Genomic DNA, 14,577 nt, shown 5'->3' with positions numbered 1-14,577 from the left:
GAATCCTGGGTGGTTGGCTGCCAGCACTCATTGAGGGTCTTCACCTTTCCACTTCCTCCTGGTAAGTCCCAGGAGATTTAATCACCTCTCTTGCTGCTTAATTCCATGATGCAGGCAAGTTTTCCTGGGGGAAGGTTATGCTCACAGATGGACACTACTCACAGTCTTGCAATAATTAAATGACTTGGACTCTTGGTCCAGGCTGTTTGTAACTTTTTTCATTTCTGACCCCCAGCTGCCTTTGCAGGGAGCAGAGCTTTCCATTTACCAAGTCCAGCAAAGTTGTTGCCTTGGGAACCACTAGGCTTCTCTCTGAGCCTCAGAGGGAGAGATGTTCACCTCTACATTCTTGATGCCCTTGGCACCTTGGCCAGGTGCAGCCTCCTTGTCTTTCCATCTGTACTCAGCTTACCCCCAGCCCAAGGCTGGAAGATTTAAAGAAACCTCTGCTCACCACCTGGGAGGGGTCCCCACCTATGGTCCCTGTGTGAGCTGGGCCTTTCCCTCTGAACCCAGCTCTGGACACTGGACACTTGCCTCATTCTCTCCTTCTAGGAGGAGATGTGCCAAGGTGAGCACAGGCCTACCCACCCCCTCCCCAGCTGTGTGAGCATCACTAAGCCCCCTGAGCCCACCAATCAACCCTGCTTTCTGGTAAAAGAGGATGCCTCCTCCTAGGGCATGTAAATGAGATGCTCATGGAAATACCAAGCACGGTGCCTGGTGCGTGTAGTACTCAGCAGCTGGTAACCGTTAGGCAGATTGCAGTATCCTGGGTGGGTCCCCATCTTACTTCCTTGCCTGGAGAGCCCCGCCGCACCTGAGGGCCTTGGAACTTACTCTTGAATTTGCTTTCGTCAGTCGTTCCCTCTGCCCCTCCCACTGCCCACGTGGAAGCGGGGGTGGGCCAGTCTCAACTCGCTGCAGCTGGCTTGGTCCTGCCAGCTTCCTGACCTGGCTCGTGGCCATTGTCCTCAACTCCCTTGTCCGGCAGCGTGTCCTGTGACACCCCTTCCCCAGTGCTGACTCCTGCTGTCTTGTTGCCAGCAGGACCCTCTCCAGGGCCCGGGGCGCTGGCTCTCCTGCTCAATCTCACACATGCCCGCTCCCACCCTGGGGGTCCCTAGGTGTCACAGAATCTGAGGGGAGGCCTTTTAGAGTCAGTAATGATCCCAAAATAAAAGGGATCCATAGAACGTGTAGAAAAAATTATTTTGAGAGTTTTCCGAAAATATACCTAAAGAGTACCCAGTAAAGCAGGTTATTGATGACTTTTTAAAGAAATCAGTTCTTTTCCAACCCAGATAGTAGAATTAACAACAACAGTAGCTAAAAGTGGTTCCTAACTTGTTTTGAGCTTCCAGAATGTTCTGAGGAGCCTTTTGAAAAAGAGAGACATCTGGGCCAGGCAGTGGGTCAGTTTCTGGAGTGGGTCCAGGCCTCTGTCCATTTAAGGGAGAAGGACTCGGGGTGTTGTCTGGTCAGGTGTGCCAGCTACCTGTCTGGAGATTTCTGCAGCGCCATGCGTGGAGGGCAGTGCTAGATGATTCTCACCACACAGCGTGAGAGGGGAAGTGGGGTCATGCTTGACTTCCTGGGAGAATCACAGCGAGCAGTCTTTCCCTTCCTCACATCCCAGCCGTGTGGGCGGCTTACAGGCACCTTTCCTCCCTTGTGATCTGCCATTGAGGTCTACTTTCCTACCTGTTTTCATGGCAACTCATAAGCAGTTCAGGAGCTGGCAACATGCTTTGCATGCTTTGTTTAATAAGAGAAAGTCTGTCCACATGTATCCCTGGTGACTCAGATGATAAAGAATCTGCCTGCAATGCAGGAGACCTGATTTTGATCCCTGGGTTGGAAAGATTCCCTGGAGAAAGGAATGGCTACCCACTCCAGTATTCTTGCCTGGAGAATCCCCGTGGACAGAGGAGCCTGGTGGGCTACAGTCCATGGGGTCACAAAGAGTTGGACATGACTGAGCGACTAACCCTCTCACTTTTTCTTTCACTTCTAAATAAAACCTCAGGGCCATGGGCTGATTGTGAAAGACTCGGTTGTGGGTGCCACTCAGAAACTGGGACAAAGGGAGGCTCAGGTGTGTCTGTGAGGAGATGGCTAAGCTGGAAGGGACCCAGGGGTCCTCCGTCCCTTCTCCAGCAGGGGAGGAGGCACCTCTGTGGAAGAGTAGGCAGCTGTCAGGGCTGCTGGGCCCCAGGGCCCCGCGTGCTCAGGGAGCATGTCTAGCTTGGTGCAGACGAGGTGCCTGGTAAGTTGTTGAATGTTTCGTTGACTTTTAAAAACAGAGATGTTATGGGGAGGGAGGTGGAAGGGGGGTTCATGTTTGGGAACACATGTAAGAATTAAAGATTTTAAAATTAAATTAAAAAAAAATAAAATAAAATGGAGATGGGGAGAGGATAGGATAGAAATGAAAAGAAAGGGGAGAAAGAGAACCATGTAACCTTGAGTGAATCTTTCTACCTTCCTGTGGAAGCCTTTTTCCTCCAGGGTGTGAGGATTCAAAGAGATAACATTAACGAACCAAGCACAATGCCTGTCAGATGCTGGTGCCTGAACACACCCTTACTGGGTAAAGGGAAGGACTTGCTGACTTGGGGCCTCATCCTCCTCGGGTGGCTGGAATGGCCTCCCTGCATGTGGGCAGGGGCCAGATTTGATCCCAGCTCTGCACGGAGGACCTTGGAGGAACTGTGCTAAGGCCCCTGGGTGATGGGGAGGCCAGTACAGGGAGCGGGAGGCCCAGTCGCGCCACGGCCACAACATCCCCTCTCTTTCTCCTGCCCAGGCGTCCTTTGAGGTGTCGGTGGAGGCCCGGAGCTGCCCCGGCAAACACGCGCAGCACACGTTCACCCTGCGGCCTGTGGGCTTCCGGGACAGCCTGGAGGTGGGGGTCACCTACAACTGCAGTTGCGGCTGCAGCGCGGGGCTGGAGCCCGACAGCGCCAGGTGCAGCAGCAACGGGACTTACGTCTGCGGCCTGTGCGAGTGCAACCCCGGCTACCTGGGCACCCGGTGCGAGTGCCAGGAAGGGGAGAGCCAGAGCGGGTACCAGAACCTGTGCCGGGAGGCGGAGGGCAAGCCTCTGTGCAGCGGGCGTGGCCAGTGCAGCTGCAGCCAGTGCTCCTGCTTCGAGAGCGAGTTTGGCAAGATCTACGGGCCCTTCTGCGAGTGTGACGACTTCTCCTGCGCCAGGAACAGAGGTGTCCTCTGCTCAGGTGGGTGCCCCCGCAAGCACCGTTGCTCTGAGCCAAAGCATGCCTTTTACTGAGTGCCGTGGTACTGCTGGGAGCAAGCGAGGGTCAGCCTTATAGGTGGCACCAGCATGTCGAATAGAAAACAAGAGACAGCGCTGCCACGTTGTCTGAGGGACTCTCAGGGCTGGTGGGGTCTGCTGTGCGTCCTTCAGGACTTACCCACACGGCATTCCTGACTTGTAGATGATCAGCCTCTTCTTGATCGCCCTGGGGACAAGGAGCTCTCTGGGGATGGTAGTCATTATTCCTTTATTAGACATCCATTCATCGCCTATGGGCTTCCCTGGTGGCTCAGCTGGTAAAAGAATCTGCCTGCAATGTGGGAGACCTGAGTTCAATCCCTGGGTTGGGAAGATCCCCTGGAGAAGGGAAAAGCTACCCACTCCAGTGTTCTGGCCTGGAGAATTCCATGAGCTATACAGTCCATGAGGTCACAAAGAGTCAGACACGAGTGAGCAACTTTGACTTATCTCCTATGGCTGCTCTAACAAGTTTCCGTAGACTTAGTGGCTTAAAACAACCCAGGTTTATTCCATTCCAGTTCTGGATGTCAAAAGTCTGAAGCGGGTGTTATTTGGCCAAAATCCAGGTGTCGTCAGGGCTGCGTTCCTTCTCGAAGTTCTAAGGGAGAGTCTGTTCCCTGGCCCTCTCCAGCTTCCAGAAACCCATCTGCATTCCTTGGCTTGAAGCACCGTTCTCTGTTTTCACAGCCAGCAATGTAACATCCTCACATCTCTCTCTGACCTCTGTTTTGCGCTGATGCTCTTTGCCTCCCCCTTCTAAGGAGCCTGCGGCTGCATTGGACCCACCAGATAGTCCAGACCAGTCGCCCCATCTCAGGATCCTTGACTTAGTCACATCTGCAGGGTCCTTTCTACCCTGTAAAGTAACACTGATACAAGTTCCAGGGATTAGGCTCTGCATATCTTCGAGGGCTATCCTTCTGCCTCCCACAGGTATGATTTGAAAGTTTTCTTTTATATCAAACAGAAAATTGTTTCTCAGTCACTTCCACCGGTGGGTCACATTTTAGGCTTCCCTTTTCCATATGGCAACCTGCTAAAACATCTGAGAACTTCTTTGTGTTTCTCTGTTCTCTTTTCTTTTTTAATTTTCAAAATATTAAAATTTTTTGTTCTCTTTTCTTAACCCAAACCAGATACCAGGTCTCTTCCTGCTTTGAGGCTCTTGTCATTTTGTTAAGCATGCTTCTCAGAATCAGGGAGGTTATTTGGCATCTGGGTAACAGGGGCTCAGCCCCAGGTTCAACTAACATTTGCTTCCTGTGACCTGAACTTTGCACTTTCATGAACACCTGCTAACAGCACTCACCTTTTCTTTTCTATCAAACAATCACATTGTCCTGTTGAACTTGATTCTAACTTGACTACCAAAAGTTGAAGATTAACATTCGAATGAACTGTAGCCAAGCCAAGATTCTGTTGTGTCACATCTGAGCACTTAGGTTTTGAATCCAAGCATAGGACTTTACGTGGATTACAGTGAAATGGAAGTTCGGCAGCTCCCATTCTGGGAGTGGCCCTCTGGCGAAACACTGTGTCTTTTAACATGTCTCTTAAAGATCAGTCTGTCCAACCCCACGCCACCTGCCGATCGAGGCAGCAGAACAGTTTTGGGCAAGATGATAGTTTCTTCTGCTCCCTCTTCTTCTTTTCTGTGTTCTGTTGCTTCCAGGATCCCTTCTTTGTGAATGGTCTTCCGGTGCCGCAGTGGTGATTTAGAAGGAACATGGAGTGTGGCAGGGAAGATGAAGTGCAAAGATGTGAAGCAAATCAGGTCATAGAAATCATCTGTGCCTGTGGGAGGAGCAACCCCCCTTCTGTCCACAGGAGAAACAAGGGCAGATGGTAGCCCGGGGGAGGATAAGCCAGTGAGGTCTCCAGGGGCAGACCACACTGTGAGACACATACATGGGTGTGGCATGCTCAAAATCGGAGATGTTCTAGAAAGTGCAGGACGTATGGTGTCATGGAGTCAGCTAGCTGATAGGGTCTGGATTTGTTGTGCTGAACAGGGAACAGGGCTCCACTCTCCCCGATGCGTTGGATGGTTCCACTGGATCAGCAGAAAAGTGCTTAGGATCAGGCAGGCCTGGGCCTGAATCTAGCACCAACATGGCCTGCTTGTGTCCCTTTGGGCACAGAACTTTGGTGAGCAGTGAGAGAATGTGTCTAAGCACCTAGCACATTGCCTTGCTGACCACCAGCTCCTCTAAGAAGCAGTGCCACACACTCCTGGGAGCTGTAGCCGTTTCCAGTGTGTGTACGGGGCCACCTTCCCCATGAGTCCCGCGTGGCGGGGTGGACAGACTGCCACCATAAACACTCTAAGATACCTGACTGTGTCTGCAATTGGCTTTCAGCAGTTGTTTTTTTTTTTTTTTTAAACAAATTAGCAAGTATTATCATGGAATGCTGTCCTAAAATGTGCCCGTGGGAGACTCTCTCATGTCCCTGAGTGAGGAAACGGGAGGTTAGAGATGCCTTTGGGCTCCTGCCTGTGTGGTATGTGGAGTCACTAACTCCTCTGGGTTGCTGAGCTGGATGTCTTCTGTTCCCTCATAGGAAAATTTGAAAAATACAGGGGGAGTCGATGGATGTGTGGTCAGTCTGAGCTGTCTGTCTCCTTCTTGGTGACCAGGATTAATTTGGACCATCTGGTGAAGCAGACAAGAAACTTCTTTTACCCTCTGTGTCCTCAGTCAAGAGAATGACTCCAGCTAGCTGGAGGATTATTCTTAGGTCTAGAATATTCTGAAGGGAAAGAAGTTGTTCATTATTCCAACATTCTTACTTTAAGAGGTTTCCCGTCTAAATTTTTTTCTAAATGTGTATGTGTATGCAATTTTGTATCTTGCTTTTTTTTCTTATATCCTAAGAAGCACCTGAAGTTGAATTATTTGAACACAGCAATGATTAGAAGAACATTTGGCTGTCTTTCCACTGCACCTCCAATGAGCCACCTCCACCCGTTCACTTTCTGGCTCAGACGGTAAAGAATCCCCCTGCAATGCAGGAGACTTGGGTTCAATCCCTGGGTCGGGAAGATTCCCTGAAGAAGGAAATGGCAACCCAGTCCAGTATTGTTGCCTGGGAAATCCCACAGACAGAGGAGCCTAGTGGGCTATAGTCTATGCGGTTGCAAGAGTTGGACCTGACTTAGCAACTAAACCACCACCCCTTCACTTTGAAAGCAACAGCTAGTTGAAGCTATCCAAGTCTTCCTGGAGACAGTAGTTTGTGAGGTCAGGAAGTATGGGTGATGTGAGGTCATCCAGGAAGGATGCCCAGCTCCAGGCAGGACCCATTTGCATGCGTGCAACCCTGCCTGCCCGTCCATGTAGCGCCCAGCTCCTCATTGCTTGTCTCACAAGCATTCCAGCTTGTTCAGGAGGCAGCAGTGGTTGGGTGAGGGGTCTACCCCAATTCCTTGTTCCCAAGGTCAGCTTGGGGCTCCTGCTCTGAAATTGAGTCCTTTGGTTTCAAGCTCTCAGATCACTGTTATGTTTGGGGTTTTGTGGGGGAGAAGTCTTATTTCTCAACAGCTGTTCTGGTCTTGAAGATGCTGACTCAGAGACTCACAAGCAGCTGACTTCAGCATTCTCTCAGCCCTTCCCTCTGTAGCCAGGCCTGCGGGGGCCGTGAGGTTGTGATCCACCTTCAGACAGGGCCTGAAGCAGAGCCAGGCCAGAGCCGGCGGGGACGTCCTAGAGAAGTTCTTCCACTTCTCCCTGGTCTTTTCGCCTGTAAGAGGCTTCTGGTCCTCACCCCCAACCAAGACACAGGACCGAGGGTCAGGCAAGAGGTTACAGGTTTGAGATGTGTTACACGTCACAGAGGTTAATAGTGACGGAGACCCACCTAAGGTCTGGAAGCAGTTGAACATCTTGGCTGTTACTTTTGTGACGCACTGTCATGGGAATGTGTGTGGACACAGGGCTGCTGTTTCTCCCTCTGGTTTCTAGAGGCAAAATGACTCAGAGTGCTTCTGTCCACAGACCATTCCTGTGAGTACAGAGAGCCGCGGGGCCATTGTGAGGATTTCTGTTCCTTTGAGTCTTCTTAAGTGTTGACCCTTCAGAATCCCTCTGTTAATAGAACACATGGACATGGTCTATTTAGTTGTTTTCAATGTAATTAAAGGTTATTGTGCAAACTTTGTTATTCTTCGCTGGTTTCTGTACCCAAACAGTGCATTTCCTGGGATTTGAGTTACTCTGCTGTGGTAAGCTGTTGAAATCATCCCAACCCTAGTGCTTTCAGCAATCTCTGTTCTTAAAATGCCTGTGCTGCTTTTGCTCAGTAGTGTCTGACTCTTTGAGACCCCATGGACTGTAGCCCACCAGTCCATAGGATTCTGCAGGCAAGAATACTGGAATGGGTTGCCATGCCCTCCTCCAGGGGATCTTCCCAACCCAGGGATCGAACCTAGGTCTCCCGCCTTGTAGATGGATTCTTTACTGTCTGAGCCACCAGGGAAGCATGCACTGGGATATGTGGAATAATTTACTGAAAGCTTACTTCTTGGGTTTCATATATTGAGAACATTTATATCAAATAGGATATAGAATTTTTAACAGAATGCTTTCATATTTTACTTCATCTAATAGGTTATTTGGCCAAGTAAGGCAAGTAGAGGTCAAGGGGCAATTGCATTATTCTTCCGGACATAAAAAAATGGAGAGTTGCATCATTCTGAGTGGCCAGAGCCAGCATCCAAACAGAAAATCCTGGTCTGGGCTGATGGTTTCCAGAAGGTTTCACAAGGTTGTGTTAAACCTCTTCTATTAAAAGCACCTCTGACATTATGGCCTACTTCTAGGCTTATTGATTCTTGCCAAATGAAATACCTCCCATGGCAACAGTTATCCGGATATGTTTATAAAAATGCTTCTGCCTCTGTTTATACTATTTTCTTTAGAAATATAATTTTCACAGTCAGAGTAAGTATCCTAGTGGCCATCTCTGGAGCTGTGGCCCCAGCTCTACCTTCTGTCACTGCATTGCAATTTCACATTCCATAAATGACTTATAGGATCGTCTAGAATGTGGTTCCATGACAGAGGCCTCCAAAAGTACCTTTTGAATGAACCCAGATTTGACATATTTAATTTCTCAAGAAGAAAGGGGCTCTTGGTGAGATTACTACCACTGCGTGCCTCAGGTGGGAGAGCCTAGAAAATTCTTCACATCTTTTCATGTGTATTAGTCTCTATTCCGTTTCTTGATGGTTACCTGGATGCTTTTTGCAAATACAAGGAGGCAGTATATATGAGTGTGAAAATTCCGTCCATATCTTGCTCAAGTTTATTTGAATAAACAGCAAGGTACCAAAATGTAGGGCTTAGTCGGTCATGTAAGCAAATGATGTACCTTTCAGACTGGCCAGGTGGAGCAGATGAGCTGGACTGCTCAGCTCTGGAGTCATCCAGCATCTTGCAGCCTGAGGCTGGAGAAAGCTCTTTCAGAAACTGTCATGTGATAAGTATCAGATCTTAGTGCAGCTGGAGACACTGAGGCAGTGATCTCTCACTGAGGTTGTTTTGTTTTGGGTAGAGTGCTGCATTCATCTCATTGAGGAGTTCACTGAGCATTCCTCACGTGCCAGGTTTTATACCGGGTGCCAGGGGTACAGAGTTGGAACTGCTCACAGTATTGAATTAATTTTTAAATGTGTGTTGTCACTAGAATTTTCCACTCCTCAGAAATTTTCTGGGTTAGAGGAATGAGGATATGAACCGCTTAAGCTTCTACCTTCACCATCCAGACTTGTGTGAGATGTTGAAAGTTAAGCATGTTGGCAAGCCGTTTGGAGAACCTGCCTTGTTCCATGCTCTGGGCTATTGTTCCAACTCTGGGAATTGAGTTTTCTTACTGCCCTTCTCACTGCTCAGATCCCAGAAATACCTGAAGCAGCAATTTACCAGGGACTGTGAAAACTGGCGTGATCTGAACATTGGGCCTCACCTTACTGCACTTGTCTCTCTGCTTAGAAAGGCAAGTGTGCAGACAGGGAAGCCGGTGATGCGGACTCTGCACATGCTTTTGAACTTCAGGCCTAATCCAAGGTCATGGAATTTGGCTTGTGAAGGAAATAATGAAACTTTAATAACAAAGGAAAAGCCTAAGAAAACCATGAAAATGCCAAAGACAAAATCTTAGTCATGTATAGAATTGGGTGGCATTAACTTTTTGATATTATAGAATAACACATTAGGAAATTTTCCATTTTTAGTTAAGTTGAAAACAATGAGAGACCTCTGGTGACTAAAATAGTTATTCTTAGAGCTACTTTGGTTCTCTTTCTTCAGTGTTGAGCTGTCACTTTTGAGTTTGGTCTTGATTTTGGAAACTGTTACATAACTGATGGTAGGTCTCTGCTGCTCAGTGCTTTGGGTAGGGTGTGGCAGGATTGGATGGAGCCCTGTTTTCCTTTGGGGTAAGCGTTCTTGACTGTCAAACACTGACCTAAGAACTCCACCCAGATCCAAACTCTCCCTGCTGTCTGGAAGTTGCTCTAAGTGAGTTCAACCTCCTGAAATTTTGTGTCTTGTTAATGAAAGGTACTGGGGTCTGTTAGCCTGACTGGCATCAAAGCCATTCGACTGACACTGTGTGGTGAAGGAAAGCACAGTGTTTATTGCAGGTGCCAAGCAAGGAGACTAGGCAGCTCATGCTGGAAAGACCCTTAGCTCCCCAAGGACTTTCAGAGAAGAGTTCTTAAAGGCCACATTTGGGGTGACGGTTGCAGGGAGCCTGATCAGCTCATGAACATTCTTCTGATTAGCTTATGGTGAAGTAGTAGCATGAATTTTTTTTTGAATTTCAACTGGTCTGGGGCCTACCATCATCATGCAGTCAGCTTCCTCTACTTGGTGGGGGCTTTAGTTTCTGCCAAACAACTCAGGGATATGACTCAGGGTGTCAGTAGCCCTTGAGGAGGAGCTAAGGGTCCTTGACTTGGTTTTATACCTAAGCTATTATTTTGCTTTTCTTGACTGCATTTCTTTGTTTCTGCATTTTCTCACTTCTCTGATTAAATTTTCTCTTTGGAACTTGGGGGAGGCCTCGGAGGAGGCTAAAGCTTTTCTACAAACAAGAGTCAGAGGACACGGGCAGGAGGAAGGTCTATCCCTGGAAGGCCCCTCGGACCTGTTGTCTTCTGGACATCTTCCTGAGCCCTTGCCTATTGCCCTCTGACCCAGAGGATGGGACCTCCTATCACCCTAGTCCACAAACCACAGCCCAAAAGTCTTGATCAGGTGACCCATCATCCTTGAGCTAAAGGAATATACTTCTCAGGTTGCTATTTTATGTTGTTTGACATTGCAGTCTTGGCCTTTAGGCAAACATTGTAACAATGCAAGGAGAATCTACTTTAAGACACTTCTAGTATCTTAAGGTATTTTTCCTTGGAAACACACTGAGGCTAGTTTGTATTCTCCATAAGCAAGCATGAAATAGTAGGATTATTTGCATCTCCTGTGTTTCCTGCCACCACCGGACACACACACACAGTGGGTCAGCTGCCTATTACCTGCACTGACTGTTTGCATTGTGGGAAACTGAGGCCCAGAACCTGGACTAAATCACTTTATGATTCTTGGTTAGAGATTCAGACTTGGGGAACCTTGCAAGTAAATAGTTAACCTTGTTTCTACTGAATTTTGCTCATTTTGATTAGCTTGAGACCCTTCCCGAATCTCTCTATTACCAGTTCAGCCCTTCCTGCCACCACTCAAGCATGTAGCCCGCAATTTTCCAAGTCTTCCCTAATAAGTGCGCTTTATTTTGGTCAAAATTTGAGGGAACATTTAGTCTCTGTTTTGTTCCGTGAGTTTTCTCTGGGTTGCATAAGGAGAGCGCACCCCAGGCTGAAGGACACGCGTGGACCAGAAGCAGCCAAGGCGCCTGGTTTTATGACTGTTACTCGAGAGGCACACAGCGTTCCTCTTAGTAGCCAGTGAGTGTCTGGCTGTTGTTATTGATTAGACTGGACCCACTTTCCCTTAAATGAACCTTTGTTAGCCTGTTCTAATTTATAAAATGCTCTTGAGGTAAATGATCTCATTTGGTTGTTTTCCTCTACCGGGAGTTGGAGGTGGCTGTTACTGATCAGTCCTGTGGGGGAGACTGTGGCCGAGAAGATTGGCATGTTGGCCACGCTCCCCACTGGTGGTGGTTGGCCCAGAGCCTTGACCTAAGAAAAGCCCACCTACCCTAACCCTCAGGGGACTCTCTTCTCTGGACAGCTGCTTCCTGCCATCTCGTGGCTTGGCTGGGCTTCTGGCAGCCAGGCTTCAGCGTGGCCCACTCTTGTCACATGCCATACCGACTCTCTCCATTGAGAGTGCTGCTCCAGGCTCTGAACAGTGGCCAACTGAGGATGGAATATGGCACCTGTTCACCAGCCGCAAGAACATGACAGCTTTCCAGGTTGAAAATAGTCACCCTCTCATCCTGTCGCAGTGACCAGAGGAAAGGGGAGGGAATTCATGTCTCCCCAGATGCGGTTGGCATTTCCCCACAAGTGCCTGCCAGGCAGATTGGGCAGATTAAGCCAAACTTGAGAAGTTGATCTGGGGCACCTCTGTTTCTTTTGGCTGCAGGCCTTCTGTTTTTCTTTCTGAGTCAGCATTCTTGGGGGCCTGTGAGGACTCTGGTTCATTGCATTCAGCTGATTACAGACTCCTTTGAAACTGGAAAGGTGAGTTCAGTAAGGAACTTGGGATTTTCCATCTTCTCTCCATGGCCTGAATCTCCCTGTAATTGATAGAGTTGGGTCAGACACCAAGGCCTTTCCTTGGTGCCCTCGTGTGAAATGCAGCAGTAATAAGAGAGACTTGGCAGCTGGGCACCAGCATGGAGAAGTCAAATGCTAGAACCAGAAAGGCAACGATGTCCTTTGAGAGGGTTCTGCTGCCTTTGACAGTGGAGTCTTGACTTTCTAGCCAATGAAAGTGAAAGTTGCTCAGTCATGTCTGACTCTCTGCAACCCTGTGGACTATACAGTCCATGGAGTTCTCCAGGCCAGAATACTGCAGTGGGTAGCCTTTCCCTTCTCCAGGGGATCTTCCTAACCCAGGGATCAAACCCAGGTCCCCCACATTGTGAGCACATTCTTTACCTGCTGAGCCACAAGAGAAGCCCAAAAATACTGGAGTAGGTAGCCTATCCCTTTTCCAGAGGATCTTCCTGACCCAGGAATCAGACCGCGGTCTCCTGCATCACAGGCGGATTCTTTACCAACTGAGCTATCAGGGAAGCCCTTTCTAGCCAGAGCTATCATCTTTAAGTAATCTTGAGGTTTGGAAAAGCTTAGCTTAAAGCAACAGCACCTTGTTGAGCAGTGGTTGCATTTTGCTGCTCATATGCAGAAGGCAGCATGCAGTCCAGATGAGGGCAGAGGCTGAGGGGCTTGTCAGGGCCTCACCTATTGGGAAGCAGCATCAGCTGAGCTCGTCAGGGCTGGTTCATTGACACTGAGCCAAGGACAGAGGAGCAGCCGCTCCCGGGACTGAGGATGCATCATTGTTCACATCTCCCAAGAGCCTTTTGCTGGAGAAATCTGAGCAAGGTGCAGGCACAGTAGTGAGTGCAAAGCCTGTGACTTCTGCTTGACCACGGCCATGTGTTGCCACAGGAAAGAGTTTCTAATTTTTATTTCTCGTGTCGCCCTGAAGTCTCTGTTTTTCTTGGGCATTTGTTGAGAATTTAAAATATGTTAAGAATCATGTTTGAACATCAGTAATTACTCCTTTTCCTTTTCTAATTTCCAGTATCAGATATCTTCTCCAGGGTTTCAGGCTTGCCCTGATGGCGTTCACAGCCTCCAAGAGCCAACAACATGTTTTGAGCATCCACGGTGTACCTGACACCATGCTAGGCATTGGGCAAGCAAAAATGAAACACCATCTTTGATTTTGTATGGGTTTGCAGGCTAATGAGATGCGTCACATGGGGAAACAAATATATCTGTGTAATAAGTGATATATACTATACTCTCCCTGTTAACTAAGTATTCTAGTTGACTTAAGAACATGCTCAGGACTCTTTAAAGAAAAAAAAAGAAAGAGAAACCCTTAACCCCTGACCCCCCTCACTGTGAGCTCCTCTCCTCCATACTCACAGCCGTATTCCTCAGAACATTTGTCTGCACCCACTGACTACACGAACTACCTCCCAGGCAGCCCTCACCTCAGTCCAGTTCGGATTCAGCCCCACGATTCCACCAGAACAGGTCTTCCAGGCCCCATATGGCTGTGTCCTGCTACGTCTAAGGCTTATCAGCCCTTGTCTTGACCTGAATGTTGAATAGCAGCTGACCGCCTTTCAGTGCTGGGATTTTCTGCGGCACGGCTTAGCCATCTGCTCCTCTCGGGCGTTTCGCTGTGCCCACCCTTCAGTCACCCTTGTGTCGCTCGGTTGCTCAGGCCTGCTTCCACGCTCCCTTCAGCTTTGTATGTCCTAAATGCACCTCAGTCTCAGGACGTTTCAGACTGACTCCATGATCTTCCTCCCAGCTGTGGTTCTCTTCTGAGTTTCCTTATCTCCCCCTTTTATTTACCCACCTGTACAAGCCAGAAACCCAGAAATCCTCCTTTTTCCTACCAGCTCCTCAACTCCTGCATTCTTTCTGCTACCGAGTCTTGTCCTCTCCCCTCTTCTGTTTGAAATTCGTCTTCTCACCATCTGGGCTACCACTGCCCTAGTTCGTCTACTCCCCATACTGCAACCAAAGCAGTTGTTTAAAAACAAATATATGCTGCAAATATATAAAAAAACAAATATATACTGCAGCCAAAGTAATTGTTTCAAAACAAAGATACGCTAAAGTTCAGCATGTTTCAGAAGCTTGGAGTGGTTTGGAATGGCCAGAACTTGGGGTGCCTGGGGGCACAGGGGCAGCTGAACAGACTCAAGAGGTAGGCCTCGAACAGCCTGGTATGTCAGGGACAAAAGTTTAAATGTGGAAGCTGTGCTTTCGGTGGTGAGGAGCTGTTGAAGAGCTTTAAGCAAAAGGGTGTCGTGACATAGTTGACAGTTTAGGGAAGTGATGGAGGAGGCCACGTGGACACTGACCTGGGGAAAGGGCAGACCATAGTGTGAGGACTCAACCAGGAGAACGCTGCAGTGTCCCTCTGAGGCACTCAGCCTCCCTCTTGGGAAGGGAGTTTATTGTCCAGCCGTCTGGGGGCTACGGGCTAAATTCACGCTCCTCAGTCTAGCCCTCAGGCCCTCCTTCCTCCTCCTTCCTCCACCTTCTTTCCCTTCCTTCC

The 14,577-nt window shown here is 48.7% G+C and overlaps 1 protein-coding gene across 1 annotated transcript in view; it reads left to right on the top strand.

Moving 5' to 3' along the window:
• The window catches only part of ITGB5 (integrin subunit beta 5), a 112,357-nt gene that overhangs the window by 79,904 nt on the left and 17,876 nt on the right, over positions 1-14,577 (top strand). Inside the window, exon 10 of the mRNA XM_068989098.1 lies at positions 2,810-3,239. Within this exon, the coding sequence (XP_068845199.1) occupies positions 2,810-3,239 (430 nt within the window). The remainder of the gene's footprint in view (positions 1-2,809; positions 3,240-14,577) is intronic.

The sequence above is a fragment of the Capricornis sumatraensis genome, chromosome 1, assembly GCF_032405125.1.
Source record: "Capricornis sumatraensis isolate serow.1 chromosome 1, serow.2, whole genome shotgun sequence".
In the NCBI taxonomy this organism is placed as follows: domain Eukaryota; kingdom Metazoa; phylum Chordata; class Mammalia; order Artiodactyla; family Bovidae; genus Capricornis; species Capricornis sumatraensis.
This window is presented reverse-complemented; position numbering and strand designations above follow the sequence as displayed.